Source organism: Mustela nigripes, chromosome 14, assembly GCF_022355385.1.
Source record: "Mustela nigripes isolate SB6536 chromosome 14, MUSNIG.SB6536, whole genome shotgun sequence".
NCBI lineage: Eukaryota > Metazoa > Chordata > Mammalia > Carnivora > Mustelidae > Mustela > Mustela nigripes.
In genome coordinates, this window is record NC_081570.1 from 79678185 (window position 1) to 79704360 (window position 26176).

The window sequence follows — 26176 nt, forward strand, 5'->3', positions numbered from 1 at the left end:
GGGGGGGGGCGGCGTTTGATCTCCGGCTCCCCCAGGACGGCGCTGGCCCTGCGGATGTGCACACTCAGGCAAAAACCTGCAGAGCCAGCCAATCGCGCCGTTATTTGGTTCCTATAACTTGCTAAAATCTCACGGAATGTACAACGTGCCATTGTTTTTGTAAGTCCCTTTCATGGCTTTGTCAGCGGGCTAATTCAGAGCAGACTGGCCTGTTTTCTCTGCTGGAAGAAAAGGCGTTCGTCCAAAGCAGCTATTTAACCGTGACCATGGCTGTGGCCATCTTGAGCACAAAGCGGGAGCCGCAGCCTCCCCGGCCCCTCTGCCAGGAGCTCCCCAACGCCTGCGTGCACTTATTCTTGGCTCTGGAATTCGCATAATTACTCCTCTTTTAATCCACTGGGTGACCTAATGTAGCCTGAGGCCGGGCTGCAGGAAGAGGCCTTGCGGAGATCTGAGCCTTGAGCAGCCTGTCCTATCTCTAAGGCCCTCTCCGAAAGAGCATTTCAGTGCGTTAACCCCCTCAAGGACTGATTGCCAAAGCACTCAGGCTGGGGAGCTGCTCCTGGCGCACTGCGTGGGGAGGTGGCGGGGGCTGAGGCACGGGGAGGGAGGGGACGAATCCGTCAGAGGTGCAGGTCCCCACGCAGGATAATGGCTCCAGTCCTGTCCCTTCTCCCAGCCTGCAAAGCTCAGAAACTGCAGATCGTTTCATAAAAGCTCACAAGTGGTTCTAGCAAGAATCCACCCAGGCTGCCTATAAAAGAAAGGATATTTGTTCACTAGGAGGCTAACCAGGGACAAAAGGCTGCATTCCGTCTTGACACTTGCTAACTGCGGTCGCCTGGAGAGCAGGCCTTTGTCCACAGGCAGGGCGCTGTTGACAGCCTGGCCACGTAAATGGGCTTGCCTACATCTTGGCTAATTTGAAAAACAGTCATCCGGATTTTCTTTTCTACTTGGGTTTATTTTCTAATTTATCTTTCTGAAGGGCCTTTAAAAATGAAAAATCTATCATAAACATTTCTTTTAAAGGAAAAATCACCCAGCTCTGCCCCAATCACCACCTCCCTAAAAAAATACACTTTAAATCATTCCCAGAAAAGAGATGCTTTATTAAAATGACTGTAAGGCTTGTATGTGAAGAAGCTAGAAAGAATCTTCAGTCTATAAGGAAGACAGGTACAAAGGGGGAAATGACGAGAAATAATATGAATTTATAACATTTAGTATATGGGGAGACAGTTCTTGAAGCCTAAAAAAGTAGCCCCAGGAAAAGAGTGAAAAGAATGATAAAGAGTGAAAATGAAAGTAGGTTTTGTAGGTTCAAGAAGGGGTTACAAAAGTGAAAGCATAATGGATCTGAGAGCAGATGAAGGAGTGTTGAGGTGCATCCCCAATTCTGTGAGGTACTATGATAGACCCGCACTTATTAGCTCTCACATCCTTGGTCTTAATGTCTGAGACACATGTTCCAATCAACATGCCCCTTCCACTCATACTGACTGATATCAAGAATGGATAGATTAAGAAACCCTTCCCACTTGCTAAAAAAAACTTTCCCCTTTAGCCTATCACAGGTCTAGAGGACCCTAAAAATGTTCAAAGGACATTAACCCATCCCCTGATGTTCTAGTTGTGACAAGATGGCGCCTATAGAAAGAACGTAGTAAGTCCACAGGCACAGAGGGTGGACGGGGATCCTCTCCCTGAGGGTTCTTCAGGGTTGTATAACTTGGGAGTCTGATCTGGGAAGGTTAACACCCTGAGCTATTATCATTTGTTCACATTTTAGTACAATTATTTTATCAAATGTTCTAAGCAGTTACTTGACACAGGTCTAAGAAACGACACTGAATAAATACATTGCAATGGGGGTAAAAACATGGCAAAAACGGAACAGGGCACTGAACAAGTCAAACAGCCCAGAAGATAAAGCCTTCCTCACAATTTTGCCTGCAGCTATTTCCTCCAAAAGCTATTTCCTCTGTTTAAAAAAAAAAAAAAAAGAAAGAAAGTTTTTATCCCTGGTAAGGTATGCTAGGTACGCAGAGGAAAATTCCAGAGCTGTACACCACTAAGCAAAGTCACAAATGACTAAAGAGCAGGAGGAAGGCGGAGGTGCGGTAAATGTTTCTGCTTTCCAACCTGGAAGAAGTGGTTTCTTTTGCAGTGAAAAAGAGAGTGGATTGTATTTCATTACAGCAAAAGACCTCATGATTACACAAACCAGTTAAAATCAGACTTTCAAGATGATCATGTTTTGAACTACTGTGGGGGAATTTTAAAAGTAGGGAGGGGCACCTCAATGGCTCAGGTCATGATCCCAGGGTTCTGGGAAGAGCCCTGCATCCACATCCGGGCTCCATGCTTGGTGAAAAGCCTGCTTCTCCCTCACCCTTTCTCCCTGCTTGTGTTCCCTCTCTGGCTCGCTCTCTCTGTCAAATAAATAAAATCTTAAAAAAAAAAAAAAAAATGTAGGGAGAAGCAAGGGCTCAAAAAATAAGGCAAAACTAGAAAAAGAAAAAAAAAAAAACTCCTCTATTTAACAGAATTACAGAGACAGACATAGCAGCAAATGAGCTTCCAAAATCCTCTGGCTGTTTTGGAGCTGCTCTAACTTTCTGATCACATCCAAACATGGAATTCAGCGGGTAGGGTCTAGGTGCTGTTGGGAGGCAGCAGGAAGAAAAAGAACCTCCATCAGCCTGGGGCTTCTCTGCTTGCCCGCACACATTTCCCTCCATCCACAGCACAGAGGAGCTGCTGGTAGCCTAGCAACAGCAGACCGGTCCCCTTTTACTCCGGATTAATGTGCCACGATACAGACTGCACAGAGTGTTAGGAGAACACAGAGTACAAACCGGACCGAAGTGAATTTTGGATTCATTCTCTACCTAGCTCTCTCGGTCCCAATACTGCAGCCCCACCCTCCACCCCGCTCCCAGTGCCTCAGTTCCCCCAGGCACACAGAAGCAGAGCCATTCCCAGATAGACAGATAAATACATGGATCCACTGATTCATCATCATCTCTCTCTCTCTCTTTCTCCATCCTGGGCACTGGGAAAACCAGGTGAGGATGGTTAGAAAGTCTTCCATGGGAAGGAGAAGGCATCTGAAAACAGAGACCTGGGACTGGATTTCTCCACAGGATGAAAGCTGCTGTCTGTCGGGCCACATCTGGCTGCCTCCACTGCTGTGAAGACTCTCCATCAGATATCAGACCACCCCCATTAAGAGGTCCCTAAAAATGTGCTCCTTTGATTTTTCGGTTTTTTTCAGGTTGATAAATCCAACTCTACCAGAAGGGGACCCAACCTAATGTAATGAATTTTGCAAAGAATCTTTACTTTTCTACACGTCCCAGAAGCTTTAAGTGCACCAGAAGCTCGTACGAAAGTAACAGCTCAAAGCCAGGGGGCACCAAACTGCATTCCAGTTTACCTACAACTGTCTCACATCCCTTGATTATTTTCAGTCACTCTCCAAATCACGAGGTACCACCTGGCACTGATTTACAAGGCCTTCGAGACACGGACTCATCAGCCAGGCTTGAGAGGGCAGCCAAGTCTGAGGAATGCCAGGAGGAGCCTTCACTGGCCCAAGAAGCAGGACACATGGGTCCATTTAGACCTTGAGGTCCATTTAGACCCATGTTCATGGGTCCATGAACATGCTTTCCGAACTTCAGCGCCCATAGAAGCAAATGAAAATACTCCACATCTGCCCAATAAATCCCCAAACCATCCCTTCAAACCAGGGGCAAAGGGAGAATAAAATAAAATAGATATTTATGTGATGCATCTAGGAGGAGCACAGAGACTTCCTTTATAAAGCCCTGACTAGACTCAAACAAGGCTGGGAGCAAAGAGTGACCTTCAGAACACCTCAGCAGGTCCATGGAAAGAAGTGCCTTCAAGCCACCGAGGGCGGTCCCATCACATCTCACTGCTGGGGAAGACAAGGACTGCCTAGCAAGACAGATGCCACTGAGAGTCCCAGTATATTTTCCCCCTCAATGCAACTCAACTTAGTATGAACGACATTCATGAATGAGACAGAATAGCTTAAAGAATACTAAAACAGATCATTCCAGAATCTACGTTTAGCTTTAGAATTCATCACCGGATTATCTTAAAGGCTTGGATACTGTGAAAGAAAAACCAGGTTCCTGGAGTACGGAAGCCTGCAGCGGGAGACAGCCACTTTCAGAAAGATGACATGGGTGCTTTTAACGGGCTGCTGTGATTTACACACTGCCTAATTCTAAGGCACAGTTCTTATGTCATGCTCAACCCAAAGCATAGTCTCTGTGAATAGCAGCCACCACCACCGCCACCACCACCCCCCCTGCCAACTGATGCTTTGCAGTGTACAACCTGCAGAAAAACACTGGTTGTTGCATGCAGGAGGCACACAGACATCCTTTCTAAAGCTCTCTTGTGATTCTGACATGACAGCCATGCAGGCTTAGGATTTTACATTTGCTGCAGTGATACTACAGTTCAGACAGACTGGGTATGAGAGAGGAGAAAGGAATACCCACTTCCATTCCAACAAGCTTTATTATGACTACTTCAAGTGACTAAGTGATTCTACTATAGCTTTCTCCTTTATCATCCATCCTCTGGTCTAAAGAGAGAAGATATGCCAAGAGGAACACAAAAAAGTAACAGGCCTAAATACTCCCAAACTGTGACACTGCCCTTGAAATAAAGAGGATGGAATGTGGCTCCTAGGACACAAGCCCCTTCAAACTTAGCACATGCCATGATTTCTCCTAAAAATTAAGGATGTATGTTGTCATAATGCAAGAAGCTAAGTGTGACAAATCAGAGTTCTCTTTTCTGTAGTAAGTACCAGGTTTCAGTTCTCAAAAATAAAAGAAAGCAAACATACACACGCCAAAATATGGGGGCTTGGGGGGGCTGGTAAAAGGCATCTTTTCTTTCTGCTCAGAAGGAAATCATTGATTCAGAGTATTGACAGTTTAGAAGCAATGAATGTGAGCCCCACTGGAAAGCAGCACATGACCACAGCTCCTGGTCCTAAATGAGCTACTACTACACAGGACGGTGGCTGTCAGAAAGGAAGGCCGACTCAGAAAACCTCAGGGAGCCTGCAGTCCTCCACTGAGGATAAACGCAGGCTCACAATTCATTATCTACCAGCTCCCCAAAGTCAAAACACTCTGAAAACGGAAATATTTTAAGTCATTTGGCAGCAAAACAAACCTGACGTCATTTGGTGGCAAAGCGTGAGCTGAGCTACATAAAATCATTTGTAGTCTATCCCACTTTGTGTGAATATTCTCACATCTCACTGCTGAAATAATGGCTTTGAGTCTGGAATGTTGACCCTAGCTAGACGCCTCTGAGAGTCTTATAGATGTGTACCATATTACCTTTCCAAAACCCATCTAGCCCTGAGGGTTTCAGATAAGAGGAAAAGGAACATAGACCTATGATAGGATGATGTAAGACCCTTAGAAAAGTTACTGAAGGCCCAAGAGTCAAATTACCCCCTGGTTGTTCCAATCTGAGCAGTTTTCTTCACAGGCCAGAATGCAGCATTATTTGGCAACACTGTGGTAAAAATGGGAAATCTATTACACAGGCTCCTAGTTCCACGTTAAATCCTGGTTTCCTACCTTCACATATTCCAGAGCTGGGTCCAGAAGATGCTGATCCCTGGAAAGAGAAAACACAGTATGAGAACAATTGGGAACAATGCATTCTTGTGCTGAGTAAAATGTATCCAACAGCATGTTTACCCTGTCACCCTGTTCCTTCAAATTATTAAGACGGGCCCACCTCCCTGGCAGTACTCAGAGCAGACAGATGAGGAAGTTAGAACAGACACAGATCCCTTTTGCAGTGTGTGCTGGGGGTAGGGCTAGGGGGTAGGACACCGCCCTAATCCACCTAGAAGCTCCACGGGCTTTCTCATCACAGTCAGGCTCCAAATGTTAGACTAGTTCAGGTGCTAATCCTACATTCACTTGAGCACAAAAATTAGCCTAAATATCTGAAGCACAGAACAGCAAGGATGACAGAGGTGGGTGGGAAGCAGAAGTGGAAGCCCACATGAGGGGTCCTCTGGACAGAGGCTCATGCAGGCCCAGTGGCTTCCTAAGGTCACCCAGTTGCAGGGGCAGAAGATGGAGTCTGTAGACCCAGCTCTGCTTCTAGACCACGTCTTCCTCTCTTTTATTCATTTATTTTTTTAAGATTATTTATTTGACAGAGATCACAAGTAGGCAGAGAGGCAGGCAGAGAGAGAGGAGGAAGCAGGCTCCCTGCCGAGCAGAGAGCCTGATTTGGGACTCGATCCCAGGACCCTGAGATCATGACCTGAGCCAAAGGCAGCGGCTTAACCCACTGAGCCACCCAGGCGCCCCCTCTCTTTTTCTTTTCATTGCTACCTTGATTACCCCCCACCCCTGGTGTCAAGTGGAGCAGGTCGTCCTCATTCTGTTTGGTGCCCCCGTACGGTTCCCTCTCCATCTAACATCTGCTCGGGTCTGTCATAATACGACATCAGGATTACTCAGACAATTACAAGTCAACAGCAGCAGGTGGCCCTGAGAAGGCTGACTTCTTCCAGAAATGACAAGAACCGACTAGGGCAAAGGAGAGGAGCAGGAGACTTGAGAGTGGCCCATTGGGAGCGCCTGCAGAGTTATAGTGAGGTCGTCTCTCAACAGAGCATATGAAAAGACAGCTAGCTGCCTTCAGAAACTTAAACTTCAAGAACACAACACATCCCTGCAAAGACGCCATCCTTTCTGAGAGGGCAGACTGGCTCAGAAGCCTGTGAGGGCAGTCTTCTCCATGGAAAGGGTCTTAGTGTAGCCACAGAAAGAACAGGTGCCTCACAAACACCCCCAACAAGCAGCTTCCTCTGCAAGGGTGGGCTCCACCCCTAAACCCTGGTGGTGGACAGACCCCGCAAGATGGCAACCTTTCTTCCTGGGATAAGGGAGGATTCTGGTCATTGCCTAAGCACAAGGAGTCCCAACCCCCTGGCTCAGGGATACCACCATCTTGTGGAAATGGATGCAACCCCCAAAGCCATGCTTGGCTTGGTATGACTGTCCCTTCAGGGCTGCACATGGGGGCACCTGTGTGGAGGCAGGCTGGCATCCAAGATGCTCCTCTCCATGGCAGTGGATGAGGCTCTGAAGCATGGGCCCTCAGAGGGCCAAAGGCTCTGAGACCAGCATAAGCCCACCGTCCCTGAGTGCATTCCCATTAAAGAGGGATATAAACCAGGCTTTGAAGCCTGAAAATTCTCTGCCTTCAAGTTCATTTATCAGGCATCTTTTCCCAAAGCACTGGAGTCTGGGCTGTGCCCGGTCACCACCTGGGCCACATGTCCTGGACACTGTGTCAATGTCATCAGGCTTTGCATCCGCGGAACCACCTAATCGGTGACAAAAAACTTCGTGGGCACTTTGGCTGTGCTCCCTTTTAAGCTCTTAAACCCCTGGTTTTCTCCTGAATTAACATTTCAGGCTTATAGCTATCAGTCTTAGGCTAATCATCTGGCCCAGAGGTCTGGCCCTGCATAGGCAGGAAGATGCTATAAGCACCGAAATGCTGTTCTCATCTTCAAATTTCTCTGTTTATGTACATTTAAAAATGTGCATTATATACATTCATACACCCATGTCTTAATGCATGGATAAACAGGATAGGAATGTGGGGGGGGGCTGAAATCAGTGGTTCCCAAATGTTTTTTGGTCTCAGGATCTCTGTACACTCTAAATGCTAAGGACCCCAAGGAGCTTTTGTTCACGTGGGTTATACCTACTGATTGCTGGTATTAGAAATTAAATAGAAATTTTAAAAATATGTATTAATATTTTTAATAGCTATTATTTAGCTATTCCTTGAGCTTCATTCCATTCATTTTTTGGAAAATATTTGCCAAATTCCAAGACTATCATATAGTCACTGTTGTCATTTTAATTCTCCTTTTTTTCGGTGCTCAAATGTCATTCTTTTAGTGTATTTTTTTTTTAGAATTTTGTCCAGGATCTGCTCTTCTCACCAGATTTCGCTCTAAAATACTTTTCCTTTCACCTCTGAAAGCTGAAACGTTCCTTTCTTCCTTTTTCTACAGATGTACCTGGAAACTCTCTGAGCTAGTTCTCTCAGAACGGGGCCTTCAAGTTCTCTTGGGAAGAGGTAAGGTAACCAACACAGACAGACTAGGCCTGGAGCTGTACCTGGTGGTTCCTAAGGCAGCACTGATTAGCAGGGTCCCCACTCAGAGACAAGATCTCCTGGAAGCAGGGCAGCGTTTGCTCTCTCATCCACAGAGCCCAGCACCAAAGAGCCCGGGGTGTTGTCCAAAATGCCCCCCTCCCCACCTCAGAGAAACTTCCTGTATGCTTTTTTTTTTTTTTTTTAAGATTTTATTTATTTATTTGACAGAGAGAGATCACAAGTAGGCAGAGAGGCAGGCATTGAGAGAGAGAGAGAGGAGGAAGCAGGCTCCCTGCTGAGCAGAGAGCCCGATGCGGGACTCGATCCCAGGACCCTGAGATCATGACCCGAGCTGAAGGCAGCGGCTCAACCCACTGCGCCACCCAGGCGCCCTTTTTTTTTTTTTTTAAAGTAGGCTCTGCACCCAACGTGGAGCCCAACATAGGACTGAATTCACAACCCAGAGATCATGAGTCAGATACCTAACCAACTGAGCCACTCAGGTTCCCCTCCTGTGTTCCTCTTTGATCCTCTACCACATACTTCTTTGGGCAGAAGAGAAGGAAACAGGGAGGCTCTGATGAGGGAAAAGACCGAAGTCCTCTTTGACCCTGACCCCAAAATGAACTCTGCGAAGGAAACCTTGTTCATTCTGCTACAAGAGCAGAGGGGAATCCAAATGTCTTACAATTCTAACTCAGGACTCCCGGGGGTGCCCTAGAGGATCCTCATGTTCTCCTCATCCTTTTTAGACAGGCAAGGAAGGAATACAGGAGAGAGTATCGTAAAACCAAGAGTGTGTTACGAATCCAAAAACTTAAAAAATCATTGCCCTGAACTAAATTATGTTTATTTTTAATAGCTAGCTTCTATTTCTTTTTTTTTTTTTTCAATCTAAAAAAAATTATGTTTCAGTGCAGAAGGGCTATGTCTCCCCTCTCGGCCTCCACCTCATCCCAGCTAGCCAAAAGGAGATAGGAGCTAGAAAACATAGCAGTTAGCCCTGCAGCCCCAGCCTCTAATTTGAAATAGAATATCCAATTATTCATACAAGTCTCTGCAGCAAACACTCCTTAAGCCACAGATTTATATTCTCCAACAGAGATCACTAGAAAACAAACAGAGGAACTTGGCAATATAAATGAAAAGATTCAAAAAAAATTTTTTTGCTTATGCAAATTATGAATCCCCACCCTTGAGAATCTATGATGTTCTACGCATCTCCCTTTACAACTGGCGAGGCTGGCAGGCGCCCACGGCCCCTCGGTCAGGCATGCTGCCCTGCCGCGCAGGGCCCGCAGACCGCAGGAAAGCAGCAGAATGAAACTGGACCCTCCTGCGATCTTGTTCTTATGTTTATTACATTTTAAATAACTTGGGTTAAAACAGTCTCTCTAGGGTCCTGCTTTCTTAGGTTCATACCGAGGGATGAACAGTTGGGAGTCACATAAATGATGTATTTACTATTTTGGTTTGTTTCTCATTAGTAACCAGGTTAATAGTTCCTCCTTCTGAAAAGGACACTTGATCTACACGTTTACTATGTTGAGTTAAGAGGTTCTCTGTCTTGAATATATAAGCCAGATTTCACTAACAGATCTTTTCTGAGTGAGCAGAATACAGATGAGGAAATGAAGAACCCTATGTCTGTCTTAAATTATAGAATGTTTTAAATGAATAAATCTTTTTTAAATATTATAGAATAAATTAATGGCTAACAGTGTTGCCAAACAAATGTCCTTCTGGATATAACAAAGAGGAATCGTTTGTAATAAGAGGATTCTCTCATGCAATAGATCCAACAGATCCAACTGCTCCAGACTGAGTAGAATAGAGGTTCCCCTTAAACTCCATGCACACCAGTAATCCACAGAGCAGGCAGCTCTCCTTGGTGCACATGGCATGGTATTTGCATTCTGATTCATTCTAGTGTATATTTACTCATCTATGGTCTCTCCTTGACAAGGTGAGAGACTCAAGAGTAGGGGCGAGTCTATTTCACTCCCAATATCTCCACAGTTCTTGCATTCATCCCACAAACATCATCAAGCATCTGCAACATGCTATGCTGTAGACCAGACAATGGAAACAGAGGAATCAGGGACAAAGGCTCTGCTCCCAGAGAAGCTGCAGGCAAGTGGGGAAGACAGATCAACAGACCCGGCACAACTCAAGTTGGTGTCGGTAGGAAGGAAACACCATAGAGAGGCTTTTCAGGCCATTTTTGAACTAAGGTTTGAGGATTAGGTAGGGACTCACCAGGTGAAGAAGTTGTGAGCTAGCTTAGCTCTTAACTGAGCTAGGTGAGAAATGTCCAGGCAATGGGAGAAGCATGTGCAAACACACAAGGACATGGGACACTGTGGTGCACCTGGGAAACCACAGCAGCCAGCATGATCCTTCCCTAAGTTAAAATCCTCTGATAACTCCCATCTGATCAGAACAAAACCCTAGAGTCCTCACCAGAGCATTTGAGACCCTGGTTGGCATGGTCCCTGCCAGCTCTCCAACCTCACTGGGGAGGGCAGAATTCTAAAGATGTCCCCCAACAAGAGCCCCATCTCCTGGAGAGTCAACCAAACACTAACATCAGCATTGATCTGAAGGGATTTTGCAGGTGTAAGCCTCCAGTCAGCTGACATCAAGATCTGGCAACTATCCAAGTGGACCTGCCATGCAAAGTAGGGGGCCTGGACAGGAAAGACCGTGTTGCCAGCATGACGTTACAACACGGCCTGTGACAAAGTCCATGCCATGGAACTTTGGGAGGCCTCTATGTGGGAGCTGCCCTAGGCAGATACCCAGGAAACAGACCTCAGTCCTATAACCACAAGGAATTGAGTTCTGCCAACCACCTGAAAGGCTGTGGAAGCAGCTTCTTCCCGGGGCTCAGATGAGAACACAGTTTTAAACCCGTAACCAAGAGCCAGCTGAGCTCTGTGGGACTTCTGTCCTACAGAAACTGCGAGGTAATAAACAGGTGTTAAAGCACCAAGTCTGTGGTAATTTGTTACTCAGCAAAAGCATACTAATACACTCACTGGCTATTCTACTCATTCATTCCAAGCCCTAGTGACAGCTGGTTGCTGCCTCTGTGGCTCACCATTTACTCAGTTCCTTTGCCTAGAATGTTCTCCCTGCAATTCTCAAAGGCTCTCTCCCTCACAATAGTCATGTCTCTGCACAAATAACACCTCCTCAGAGAAGCTTTCCTTAAAAGGAAATATAAGTAAGGCCCACCTAATATTTAGATGGGTAGGCCCATCTAAAGAAGGCCCACTATCAACTTCTATCACCTTATCTGGCTTTATTTTTTTCCCATATTATCTGGTATTATAGGAAATGTGTATTTGCTCACAGTCTTTTTTTCTGGAATATAATCCTGCAAGACTGAGGCTTTCTCTGCTTTATTCACTTTGGTATCCCCTGGGCTCTGCACACAGCAGTTGCTCAGTAACCATTTGCTGAATTCATGAATAAAAGAACAAGTAATGGAAGCACAGGGTTGCGGGGAGGCTCAGGAGCAGTGGGGGTTTGGGAGATCAGGATGAAGAGGCAGAGCCAGAGCACACGGGGCTTGGATGCCATGTAAACATGTCTAGACTTAGGAAAGCAGTGGGATTTGTTGAAAAATCTTAAGCAGCAGCAGAACCAGGGATTTGTGTGTCAGAAACCCGCCCCCTGTGCTGGTGTGGAAAACAGATTCACAGGGGCCAACATGGAGTCAGGAAGACCAAAGGAGACAATGCTGGAGAGGTTTGGATGACAGAGGGAGCAGGGATGGTACAGATTTAGGAGACTTCTCTAAATCTGTGAGAAAAGACAGATGGTGGTAAATGACTGGCTTCAGTGGGTGAAAAAGAAGAGAGAGGTAAGGGCACTTGCTGAATTCTTTCTAAGGGAACTAAGAAGATGGTGCCTAGCACATCTCAATACAGTCATCAAGAATGAACTGGCAAAAACCTTTGCTTCAAGCATTGTACTTTATGAACTTTCAAGACTATATCTGGATCTGAATTATCTCTAAGACTTTGCCCCATTACCACCCTTTTTCCACGGTTAGCAGTACACGTAGGATTGCCAGCATTACAGCTACTGAATGTCTCAGATAAGGTCCCTTCCTTTTCAACTGCTAAGTAAGTTACTTTCAGAAGGGTCACTCACATCTTTCAAATAACAAACATGTAAGTAAATCTTTCTTTCCCATAAAGTATGATGAAACAAATATTTAAGGGATCCCTTCATACTGACAGAAATAGTTAACTCAGGAAGGAAACACAGAACAACAAAACAAGATAGCTGCATAGATACTGCCCGAGAATACCTGTCATACGTAATAATCCTTTGATCTTCTCCACCAGCCCCACCCCCACTGTGAGCACCCAGTGCTTGTTTATGGCTTTTCCATGGGACTGTACCCTCCATGAGGGTAAGGGCTACTTCTGTCTTGCTCACCAATGTATACTAAGCCCTTAGAACTGTATTGGTCACATGGCAGCCAACTAATAAATAAATAAGGGCAAGCATGGACAAATGAAAATTTAAGTCCACTGGGGCGCCTGGGTGGCTCAGTGGGCTAAGCCTCTGCCTTCCGCTCAGGTCATGGTCTTGGGGTCCTGGGATCAAGCCCCCCATGGGGCTCTCTGCTCAGCGGGGAGCCTGCTTCCCCCTCTCTCTCTGCCTGCCTTTCTGCCTACTTGTGATCTCTCTGTCAAATAAATAAATAAAATCTTAAAAAAAAAAGAAAGAAAGAAAATTTGAACCACAAAAAACTACTTTTGTATATAATGCAAATAAGGGCTCAGAAAATTAGAAATTTCTACTCTGGGACTTTGATTCACTTAATATGGTAGACCAGATACCCTGAAAACTAAATGATAAGTTACAAGTATATTTTCAAATGCATTGTGGAAGTCACAAGAAAGATAAATCCTCAAGGAGCATAGACATATACAAAACCTATAGAGAAACAGAGAACAAATCAAGAACACAAAATATGAACAAGAAGGTAAGAAGCAGAGCAGGAAGGGTAAGCCCTAAACCCACAGAAGCCAGCAGCTAACCGTAAGGCAATAAGAAAGGGACTATATCGCCCTACAAAAATAATATGCAAAAACAAGTAAGTACATAAAAATTAAGAAGGTAGCATGCTCTCCAGCAAGGGGAACCAAGAAGGGAACCTACTGTCTCCACCACAAATCCTGATGGAAAAAATGACAGTAATAAGAGTCTCCTCCAAGAACTTGTAACCGTAGATCGGCCTTCATGTTGGTTGGGATTCAAATTTATACTACCTGCTTTGACAGAGAATCCAAAGCTAAGAAATTAAAGTGTCTGGGTTGGTGGTGCCATCAGTAAGGAAACAGTGTAAATACTTTGTGGGGGGGAAACTTTATCAACAGAATGCCACTCAGGATATCCACAAATGGGGTCAAACATAAATTTCCTTTCAGAAATAACCACATACACAAGGAAGCAAGCCCCATTCACTGAAATCAGCAGAAAGAACAATAGACTGAGATCCTCAAAGACTTCAGGTACCGGAATATCAGATATAAGTGATAAAATAACAATGTAGGATTTAAAAAAAAATACGGAATCAAAAAGTGATCTCAGAATAAACAGATGGTTATAAAAATAAAAACTGAATATAGAAACCGCTACAGCATAGATTAAACATGACCTAAGAAAATATGACAAATCTATGAAGAAACTATAAACAAATACACAAAGACACTATACAGAACACAGCACAGAGAGAAAAGGTGATAGGAAATATAAAAGTGATGTGGAAGGTAGAATGAGAAGGCCTAATTACATTTAACCAGAACTCCAGAAGAAGACTCGAGAGAAAAAGCAATCGTCAAAGAAATAATGATGGGAAAGCTTCAAAATCAATGAAAGATACCCATTCTCAGATTCAGGCATCCCAATGTATCCTCTGAAGTATTTCAACAAAAATACACTCTCACCTAGACACACCGCAAGGGAACTATAAACCATCAAAACTAGAGAGAAGATGATTTAAAGCAGCCCAAGAGCCAAGGAAGGCTGCCCTCCATGGATTACGTTGGCCATGGGGGTCTTCATCAGCCAGAAGTGAACGTGAGGAGCGCAAAACTTCCTTCCCAGTGAAACTACCAAGAACAAGGGTGAATAAAGACAGTTTTAGATAAATAAAGACAGAGAACACTATTTGGGAAGAATGAAGAGGATGCCAGAAGAACAGCTGAAGATCTCAGAGCGAATGAGGCACACAGTAACTGGTTACCGTGTAGATGACTCCGAACCAGCACGGATGCTATAGAACAAGACGGAAGTGTCATCTGTGGAGTTAAAAAAAAAAAAAAAAAAAAGCAAGTGCCGGCAAAGATGTGGAGAAATCGTAACCCTTAAGCGTAGTTGTTGGGGACGTAAGCAGTACAGCTGCGAGAAGACACAGTATGGAGGTTCCTCACAAAATTCAAAATAGAACTACCATCTGATCCAGCAATTGCATTTCTGTGTAGATACCCAAAAGAACTGAAAGCAGGATTTCGAAGAGATATTTGTGCATACGTGTTCTTAGCATTCTTCACAAAAGCCAAAATGTGGAAGCAACCGAAGCATCCACTGATGGAAGAATGGATCAACAAAATGTGTACATACACAATGGAATGTTTCTCGGCCTCAAAGAGGAAGGAAATGCTGACACAGGCTACCACATGGATAAACCTTGAGGACTTTGTGCTAAATGAAGTAAACCAGTCACCAAAGGACAAGTAACATACAATTGTATTTATTTAGATTCTATTTATTTATTTTAGAGAGAGCGCAAGAGAGTGAGCGTGCACACTCAAGTAGGAAGAGGAGTAGAGGGGGAGAGGGCAGCAGATTCCACGAGTGCCGAGCCAGATGCAGGGCTTGATCTCACAACCCTGAGATCCTGACCAGGGCTGAAATCAAGAGTCGGATGCTTAACCGACTGAGTCCCCCAGGCACCCCTGGACGATTTACACAAAGTTTCTAATTAACTCATGGTTCATTAACTGTACACTTAAAAATGGCTAAGCTGGTAAATTTTATATCAGTGTACTTTACCACATTTTTTTTTGAAAAGACAAAGGAATGGAATGGCTGGGCAACTCAGTCAGTTAAGTGTCTTGATTCTTCATTTTGGCTCACGTCAGGCTCTCAGGGTCATCAGACTGAGCCTCATTTCAGGCTCTGCGCTCAGTGGGAAGTCTGCTTCAGAAATCTCCCCCTCTCCCCAAACACTAACTCTCTCTCCAAAATAAATAAATAAAATTTTTAAAAAATAGTAAAGAGACAAACTAAAATATAAGGCAACAATGGTATATAAGCCAAGTGGAAGGCCACAACCAGAGCTAGCGTCCTCAGGTCCTGTATTGTTCAAAAAGAAGTAAAGGTACTGTTTCACTTTATGTTTTATAAAGTAATTGTATTTTAAAAGTTACCACTCAATGAGGAGTAGGGTATTTTTAAAAAGACAGTACAAGATAAGGCAATTTTTAAAAACCCATAGGTTTGAAAAAATGTATAGTTAGTACAGACATACAGAATAAGAGGCAGTGATAAGCCCAAATACTATAAATCACTAGTAACTGTTACCTAGATTAAACTCACAAAGCAGATTTTCAGAAGGTAGAATATAGCATATTTAGGATACAATAAGAGTGGTATTTTGAAGGAAATGTATAACCATAACAAAAACTAAATATAAAACAAATGATACAACAGGGGAGCAACAAATAAAGCCTTGTTCTTTGGAAAGCCTAATAAAATGAACCTCTGACAGATGTCACCTGGGGGAAAAGAGAGAAAGCACAAAACAATCTAGGAATGACAAGAGGGCACAGCCATAGGTACAAGAGAGCACAGGAAGAGAATCCTCTGAACACTTTTAGGCTAATAAATTTTAAAACTTAGCATAAATGAACAAATTCCTAGAAAGATACTAAATAGACTCAAAAAGAAACAGAAATCTGAAGAGCCCTCGAACCCATTTAAAAAACTGAATCAGTAATTCAACATCGTCCCACAGACCCCAACAGTTTTACTATCTAGCAAATTCTGCCAAATGTTGGAATTATTTGTTACTTGAAAATGATCCAAAAGAGGAAAAAGAGGAGATTTTAACTTTGGTCCCCAAAACAGAGAAGGTCAGTAAAAGGAAATATAGTGTAATCTCTCACATGAATAGACATTTAAAAAAAAAAAAAACAACCTTCAATCAAATATTAAGAAACCAATTCTAACAACATATTAATATACGCCATAATCACACTAGGTTGACTCCAGGAATACAGGGTCAGTTTAATGGTGAAAACCTACAGATACAATTTACCACATTAACAAGTTAAGGGAGAAAAATCATTTGAGGCATCTAATTAATGGGAGAAAAAAGTACTTTAAAAAAATCATCCTTGGGAGCTCAGCAGGGAAAATCAAACTCCTCACAAACAAAATACAGAACTTCCATGAGGGCTTTCATGCCCTCAGCAAGTATTATTTTTAATGGCAAAGAATTACAATCATTACTAAAATAAAACCATCAATCAGAAACAAGACAAGGATGTCCATTCTTACTTCTATGCACTACTGTCCTGAGGTCCTAGCCCATACAGATAAATGAGAAATAAAAGGTATAAGAACCAGAAAAAGGAGAACAAAACTGTCATTTTTCACAAATGCTTACTGTCACATTAGGACAAAAAGAATCCCTACAGACCTTACAAGGAACTACAGCAAAGTTCCTAGATAGGAAGCACCATCAAAAATCTTCTACCTAAGACTTACTGAGCATCGTGGCTAAGAAGGCTTCTATGCCAAGGGCAGAGTTCTTGCTTGCGGGTGCCCATTCACCACAATGAACTCATTCTTAGAACACCTAACTGAAATGCAAGACAAAGAAATATGTGGGACGCATAGGCCAAGTTTTTCTGTTTCCCCCAAGTGGTGGGGCCAAGGAGGAATAATCGCTGAACCCCCGAGGTCTACTGGTTTACCATTCTTAACCAACTCATGACCAGGGCATGTCCCACAATCAGGGAAGGTGAACCCAACAACCGAGACAAAGTTCGCCCTCCATTGGCAATTTGGTGGCTGTAGCCCATTCATATGTGGATATGGCCTTGGAACCTAGAGCCTTCACCCTCCATTCTCCACCATAAATAGCCATCAACATCTCAGGATCCTGGTTGGGAGAATGTGGGGAAGGAAGGATGGCAGGAAGAAAGAGCTAGCAACAGGCTTTAAATCTACTAGGAGTCTGTGTCCACTGGACAGTATTTCTCACTAGATCATGTTCTTTCAGGTAAAATATGCAGGACAGTCTCGCATCCTCATTTTATCATTTATTATTAGATGATATCCATGGTGCTAAGCCTTGCCCATCTCACCAGCCTCAGCTCCTCACCCTGCTCCTCACACTCTGTAAATCCAAATTGTTTGGAATTCCCTGAACCAAGAGGCCTTGAATCCCCACCATCTTCCCACCTTCTCTGACCACTCCTTCCCCTGCCCTCTACAACTCACAGAATAATAGCTCCCCAGCACTCCTTTTTTATTATAAAACTTTACGACAAATAATTATAGTTCAATACATATACTCTTGTCCATCTCCCTTATGGGACTGTGAGCTCACTAAGAAAAGGGACTGTATTTTATTCACCCTTGTATCCTCAGGGCACAGTTGCATGATAAGTGTTGGTCTGAATGAGTGAATGAACAAATGTGTGTGTGTGTTTGTGTGCGCGCGCGCATGCACGCGTTTCTCTCCACTGTGCAAAAAGGTCTAGACCTCAACCCTTCTCTTTGCCACTCCCTGAATTCACCAAGGGAAGAAAAACACTGAAGGGAGAGAGGGAACAAGAGAAATGTTTTTGATGGATGGGCCCCCACATTAAGGAGCCACAAGCCTGTGCCTGAACTGTGGTGGCCTCAGGGTCATTGCTGCTGTCAGGGCTGTGCCCGGCTCCCCAGCCTCACTGAGACCAGATGTTTTCTAAGTGACATTGAGGACTGGCTGCTCCTCCTGAAAATCTGGAGATGTCTGAAATGCCACGTTTGAAGTTCATCAGGGAGTGCGCCAAGAGGAAAGAGAGTTTACTACAGGGCCATTTCCATCAGCTTGTAGGAAAATGAGAAAAAATGGACACGTAAAACAGGGCTGGCCTACTGAGTAGAGAGATGGTGTTTCTTGAAAAAATCTCAACTGGTATGTGATTAGATGGACAGGTTCTTTACTGATGCTGGGAACCATATAGCTGTCCCAGAGACCAGGAAAGAGGTACTTCCTACTCTAGGCGGGGGCTCATTATATATATAGTATTTTCGTCTTTTTTTTTTTTTTTTTTTTTTAAGATTTTATTTGTCAGAGAGAAAGAGAAAGAGTTCACAAGCAGGGGGAGCAGCAGGCAGAGGGAGAGCAGGGCAGGGAACCTGCTGCAGGACTTGATCCCAGGACCCTGGGATCATGACCTGAGCCAAAGGCAGATGCCTAATTGAAAGAGCCACCCAAGCATTCCAAGACTTAGCTAATTTTAAAAGGGATGTAGCTTTAAAAATGGATATCTCTAATACTTCTAGATGTGCACCCAGGAAAAATGTATTTTGGTTTCATCATCTTGCAAAATAAATGAGAGTCACTCTCCCACATCTCACAATGTATTTATTGACCTCACCTGTTAAAGTCGGCTTCACTAGGAGGAGACGGGATTAAGGGTGGTACATATTTTATATTCTCCTCCAGGGTTAACATACAGACATGAGAAGTTCGTCTTCACTAATACAGCACACCTTGGGGATATTCTTTCATGAATAAACCAAAAGATCTGCTTTAGGGAGGCACACCCTCCGCAGAAGCTCACGGCTCTGCGGGGTTGGGGGGGGTGGTGGAATGCACCTTCCATTTCTGGTTGTCAAGAGCTACAAACAGTTCACCATATTCGTGATCGGCGGCCAAGACTGACCACTTCCCTTCGTCTGAATATTAAACTTCAGCTAATGCTCCGAAAATCCCATTCACGTCTTTGACAACCAGAGCACACTCATTCTGAGCTGCCCTTACCCAAATCCTGTAATCGTTTTCGCATGCAGCTACACCCCAAACCCCATACTCCGACTTTGCTTTTGGACTCCAGTGCTCGTCTTTGCCTCTCACTACAGTCTTATCCAAACAGATTGGGTCTACTTTTTCCAAACGCCTAGATCTTTTTTGGATCTCATTTCTGTCATTTTGACATATCTTTCTTCTATGATTCATGTCATCCACCAGTGTGATCTGTAGGTCAATACAACTATCTAAGCGATTTTTTAAAAATTGGCCAGAGTGGGCCAAGACATGGGTCAGTCAAGACACATCCTACATCAGGCTTCATCTACGCCTCCTGGGCTGCCTCTCACCCGAGTTCTATCACCAGAGACTGACATCTGCTTATGCACCTTTTCAACCTTCCTTTAATCTCCCAACAAATTACCCCAGGAAGGAAATTAATCTGGTATGACTTGCTTTAGGCAACACCCTGCTAATATAGGAAAAGTTGCTGTTTCCTCCACCACCTATGCAAAAGTCATCGCCCTAATAATCCTTTTAAGATACTTCCTGAGATCAGGTCAATTGCATCATTTTACAGGTTAATTTCATCTCTCTGGTTCCTTTCTGGAAAACTGAAATACTCCTCTGTCTTCCCTGTAGGGCCTTGTGCCTGCATTCCTCTGAGTTGATGGTCTCGGCCTCAGGCTCAGGCTCTTTTGGGGCGTCCGGGCCTCACCTCATGTGGTAGTATTAGAGCCTCTTGCCTCGGCCTCTTCTGCTCCAGGCTGACAGTTCTCTTTCTTTCCACAGATCTTACCCTTTCCAATCAGACAAGTCAGTTCTCTGACCAAAACAAAAAAATGCAAGCCAGACAGAGGCTCAGCAGTTTGGTTTCTCCCATGCCCCTCTCCCTGGTTTTATTGTTCCAAACTTAACTTCTGAAAGCCCTTTTTGTTACCCTTAGCCTTTTGCACAATTCTCTGCTCACTCTGCACTCGGTTTCTTTGCTAGCTCAGAGCCACCCTCTGATATGGTCCTTGGTTGCATGGATTGCATGGCCCAAGCTTTCCTGGACCTGGGTCCAAGGCCAGGACAGCCCAGAGCAAGTGGTGGTGGCACAGAGCAGGCACGCCTCGAGGGAAGGGTTATCTAGAAAGCACCATCTTCAACCACCCAGTCAAGGATGTGTATACCTGGAAACGTGGTATCTGGAAATATGTTAAGGTCAGAGGTCAAGAAAAGCAGAATTGTTTAGAGACTAGGGAGTGATGCGAAGGGCTAGCCCATGGGTGGGAAGTTAGGTCAGCGGCGAAGAGGATGGAAAGAACAGATGCTGGTAAGGTTGGATGCCTCAAAAGGGTACCACTTTTCCCTAGGGCCATGAACGCTTCACACAGACACAGCCCCTGGCCGGCCTTTAAAGCTCTCCCACCCAGCATGAAGCTAGGCACACAGGGCACGGTCAACGTACCCGTGGATGAATTCCCCAGAATGGCCCTGTCTCACCAGGCCACATGAGGGGGATCCAGCTGAAGACAGTCCTGCAGACACAGCCTGAGACCAAGAATGACCTGAACGGTCACCTACTTCCTCCTTCAAACTGTGCTGGGCGTGCTACTCACAGGTGTCCTCAACTGTGCTTCCCTTTCAGAGCCTCGGGCCGTGTGATTGCCGTAATATTTCCTTCAACTCTGGCAACCTTTCTTCTTGGGCCCCGCGGTAAGCTGCAGATGAGGACACCCTTTCCTCCCTGGCTATCCATGAGTCTAAGGCCTGGGGATTTCAGATACTCCTGCTTCTTTCAATCGGCAGCCACCTCCTGCTTCTCCGCGTCTCTTTCTATCTCATTTGAGAAGACAGCAATGCCTGATTAATATGTTCATGGCATGTATTAAAACAATGGCAACTAAACCACCTCCTCAGGCAGATTCCCTAATCCTGTGAAAAAAGGCATCATTTAAATATCCGACACGGCACACACACTCTGGTGAGTCTATACAGGAATCCAAGGTTAATCTGTTGATTAAAAACTTGACACGGTCAGCGGTCAGCAGCTAACCTATGCTCAGCACAATTCTGGTGACAGCATTAAGCTAAAAGCTGCGGCTCAAATCTTAACTTGGCAGCAGTCAGTCAAACTGAATAGAGGAAGAATGAGAAAAACCGTATCAAGGCCAGTATGTCTCTTGGCAGGCCGAGAGGGTCTGGCATCGTGACTCATCAGGCTTCAGGCTGTCTGAGCCCAAACACAGCACTTTTGATAAAAGCAGATGCTTTATTTGCCCTTTCCTCACTCCCCCGGGCCCATCCCCCCCAACCTCCAGCCGCTCCTTGTTCCCTCTAGATAGATCTGTGTGTCTGTCAAGGTTTCTTCTCAAGTAACTCAAAGGCAGAATAAGAGTGCTGTGGTTTTGAGATAATGTGCTCGAGACCTCTAAGAGGAAAGATTCCACCGAGCCAGACAGACAGAACACATGCCCTCAACCTGCCTTCCAAGGGCAGGCAGCCGTCCTCAAGGGGGCTGCCCAACCAAACCTTGGAAAAGCAGCCATCACCCCTCAGGCAGAAGATGTCTCCCACAGTCATCCATTTACCTCCTCTGCCCAGAGAGTCATCATGGGACCCCGCAGGAAAGCGTCATCCCCGTGCTGCTGACACAGGCCCACAGGGAAGGCAGCCCTGGGGACACGTCTGCTTTAATTAAATAAAAAAGTTTTAGAAAGAATCAAGTAATGAAAAACTGTTTTGTTTTATTATATGCTTAAAAGATTAGATCTTTTCCTATTGAATTCTCTCATCTTAAGAAAAACCTTCCTTTCAGGGCACCTGGGTGGCTCAGTGGGTTAAAACCTCTGCCTTCGGCTCAGGTCATGATCCCAGGGTCCTGGGATCGAGTCCCGCATCGGGCTCTCTGCTCAGCAGGGATCCTGCTTCCTCCTCTCTCTCTGCCTGCCTCTGACTACTTGTGATTTCTGTCAAATAAATAAATAAAATCTTTAAAAGAAAAGAAAAGAAAAGAAAAACCTTCCTTTGAACAGTACCCTGAATGCAGCTCCTGCCTAACTTCTCTGCTCCCCTCCAAACCCAAGGCTCGGGCTCCAAGGCTGACTCCTTTGAACAAATGTGGTGGGGTTCCTCAGGGCTGGGTCCCAACGTCCCTTCTTTATGCTTTACACAGCTCTCTCCCTTGGGTGAGCACATCTGTTTCCATGGCTTGAACTTCACATCTATACAGACTCCTAACTTTGCAACTTTCAGCACAGCTCTCTCTCCAGAGCTCCAGGCTCATAATACTGGCTGGTGAACACCTCCACTTGACACACACCCCCCGAACAGAAGTCTCAACTCTCTGCCATCCACTAAATAAAATGCAGCCGAAGAAACAAAGCCCTGTTTCCCTCCCAGTCTTTGCCATCTCAGTAAACGGCCCCATCTCATACACCCAGCTGCCTGAGCCATGCCTGCTGTCCCCCCCCCCCAGTCACCCCACATCATCCCACCTTCAGGAAGTCCCACAGACGCTACCTACCAAATAGATCTTGAACCCAACCCCTTTACCTCCTCTACCACGGTCCTAGCACAGACCTCCGCCGGCCTCCTGTGCTTCTGTGACCACTTCCTGCCCCCAACTCCACTCCCTCTGCCCCACCAATTTCTTTTCCATGGAGGCCAAATGATATTCTACAAACTGAATCAGATCACATGATTCCTTTACTTAAACCCTTAAAAGGCTTCCCTTCCCCCTAAGGAGAAAACCTAAACTAACACGGAGATGAAGACTAGTACCACCAAATAGAAATACAATGTGACAACCACATGAATTTTTTTTTTTCTTTTAACAAAACCTCTGCTGTGTAAAAGTGCCCACCACCTATCTCCCCCATCCCCCGAGCCATCTCCCCTCTACTAACCATCAGTTTACAGTTTAGTTATAAGTTTAGTTACAGCTCTTGGTTTGCCTTTCTCTCTTGTCCCCCCTTCGCTCATTTGTTCTGTTTCCTCAATTCCACAAGGGAAATCATATAATTGTCTCCTTTCCCTGAACATAATACCCTTTAGTTCCATCCATGTTTCTGCAAATGACAAGATTTCATTCTTTTTGATGGCTGAGTGATATTCCATTGTGCATGTGTGTGTGTGTGCACGCGCGTGCGTGTGTGCGCACAAACATCTTCTTTATCTGTTCATATGAAAACATGTACTTTTAAAAGTTTTCTAGTAGCTGATTAAAAATAGATAAAATTAATTTCAATCTTATTGAACATATTTCAAAAATAATACCGTTCTAATACATAACAACATAATAAATATTAGTGAAGTATATTACATTCTCTTTTTATATTAAATCTTCAAATGAACCCTCCCCCCAGAGGTCTTCCCTTCACCCAATCCAAGGAACTCTTGCCTCTCCTCATTTTGTGGTTCTGTACTGATGGATGTGTTTGTCTACACGCCCCCTACCCTGTGCACTGCCTAAGGGTCCGGCCTGTTATCTATGTCAATCTCTATGGGTACTTGGTACCCAGCACCATGCCGGCACAAAATAAGCTCAATAAACATTTACCGAAGAATAAATAGCAAAGATACTAATGTTAAATACAAGGGCAAGTGGGAAAGGGCTGGGCCCATCCACAGAAGACAGGCTCTGTTCTCTGTCTCCGTATAATGGTGTGCTGATCTTTCAGTGCCATGCAAGGCTATTATACCTGTAAGCATGAATGGTGGCCAAGACACACCACTCTAGGGCAGCTCAGGGCAGACCCAGAGAGCAGGACTCAGGCCAAACTCCGGCAATGTGTGGGAAATTTTCTCCCACAGAAGCTGCAGGCACTGAATGTGATCTCAGGTTACGGCCAAGGATTAGAGACTCCAGGAGGAAGGAAGGAGGAGCCCCTTCTCCATGCTAGGTTCTGTGCTAGGAATCCTCACATGGGATTCTATCTGGCCTTATAGCTGCCCTTTGAAGAAGGGGTCAGAATCAGAAAGGTAAAGTAACTTACACAAGGTCAGAATCAGAAAGATATAGTAGAGAATCAGAGAGACAATCAGAAAGGTAAAGTAACTTACACAAGGTCACAAAGCTACTGGGTCTGGTTGCTTGAATCAGCACCAAGGTTACTAGCAACATTCTTTGATACCCACAACTACGTCAGTATCCCAGCAAAGGCATCAGTGGCCTTCAAGGTCAGGTGTCACACAGCAGAGTCGGGGCAAGAGGAGAATAAAGGGCTGGTGATCAGGGGGCAGCTGCTGAGACGCCCCAGAAGGCGGTGCCAGGCTCCAGTGTGGAAGTTATTAGAGCTCTGCCATTTAGCACAGCCTTCGTATTTGGTGACCAGTGAACCTTCACAGCACTTCTCAGAGGGAGGCATTTTCACCCTCATTTTATGATTTAGAACTTGTCCCAGCTCACATGCGTAATAAGTGGCAAAACAGGGATCTGAACTGAGGCCTTTGATTTGGGAGCCTGCAGTGTTCTCCTTTTCACAGCAGGGGTTATTTCAGCTTTGGTTACCATGTCTGCGGATGCATCTGGGATCACAAACAGTCCAAGAAGCACAAAGGCTGGGCCCATTATGGAAGGTTTCTCTGACTTCTAGAATCTTTTTTATTTTATTTATTTTTCAGAGAAAAAGAGAAAGAGCGCACACAAGCAGGGGAGGGGTAAGGCAGAGGCAGGAGAAGCAGGCGCCCCACTGTGCAAGGAGCCCAATGCAGCACTTGCTCCCACGACCCAGGGATCATAACCTGAGACGAAGGCAGACGCTTAACCGACTGAGCCACCCAAACATCCCAGACTTCTGTAATTTTTAAGTAACATCAGAATCCTTAAAACAAGAAGACCATGTGCTTGTCTTTGGGACCTCTAAGAAAAGACTGCCTGAAATTCTACAACCAGCTCTGTAGCTAATCTCCTGGGGACAGTTGGCATGGTGGCAGCATGGCAGAGGGGGCCACTGTGAGGCGGCCTGCCAGCTTGTCAGTCCTGAGGCTCCAGTATGCGCCCCATGGAGGCATCTCCTTCCCATGAACAAGAGCAGTGACAACTTCTCTTTCCTGTATCTTCAGTCCAGGCCATGGAGGCTCCCGAATCCACCTACACTGAGAGGTGTGGAAAACTCTGGTTTCTGACTCTCAGAAGACTAAAAGCCTGACCTTTCCCCAAACAGCATGCAGGAGACCTAAGAAACCTTCGTTTATATGTCCTGGGGAGGGCAGAGAAGATGTCGAGCAGTATCACTCGGCAAGGACTGCTTTGTGTAATTCTCTGACCATTTTCTACGTTGACATTTGCACTCACTAAAAAACAAAACAAAACAAAAAAACTTTTCCATTTTCCCCAGAACAGCTGAGAATGCACAGATCCCAGCCTTTAGGTTCAAATCATCCCTGTCAGTAGAGGACTGAAGACCACTGTCAGGCAGCTGGTAGACCAGTAGGCATTTCCCAGTCCCCAGGCTCTCTGCACCACCCCTGCTGCACTGGTGGTTGGGGGTAGGTGGGGGAGGGGAAGATGCCCAGCAGGGGCTGAGCTCACCTCTGACCCAGCTGCTCCTGGCTCAGCACACCGGGGGCCACCAGGGCCTGAAAGTGCCCCATGCCTCAGAATGCATGACCCCAACCACAACAGCTGCTTTCAAGCACCAAGGGGTAGAAACACATCTTGAAATTTCAAAAATAAAAATTCAACAAATGGGGCTACAATTTGCCTGGAGACATTCTTGGCTATTAAGTGACTGACACTCGGCTAACTCAATAAATGTGCCTTCTATTAAACAGAATCTGTTAATCCAGTACATAGACTTTTGCAACTCTGAACCCAACATTTCCTCTGTGCACAAAAAGTTTCCAATCTGCAGAGAACAGATACACTTGTATACAACTAAAATGCAGGTATTTGCATGTGGACCTTTACAGTATAGATCC

General features: G+C 45.0%; 1 protein-coding gene across 2 annotated transcripts in view; it reads right to left on the reverse strand.

Moving 5' to 3' along the window:
- Positions 1-26176, reverse strand: part of BCAR3 (BCAR3 adaptor protein, NSP family member) — a 110138-nt gene that overhangs the window by 70174 nt on the left and 13788 nt on the right. For both annotated transcript variants that reach the window (XR_009399535.1, XM_059375433.1), the window contains exon 3: positions 5649-5688. Coding sequence is in view for 1 of the 2 variants with exons in the window: in XM_059375433.1 (XP_059231416.1) it covers positions 5649-5688 (40 nt within the window). In the remaining variant the exon portion in view is untranslated. The remainder of the gene's footprint in view (positions 1-5648; positions 5689-26176) is intronic.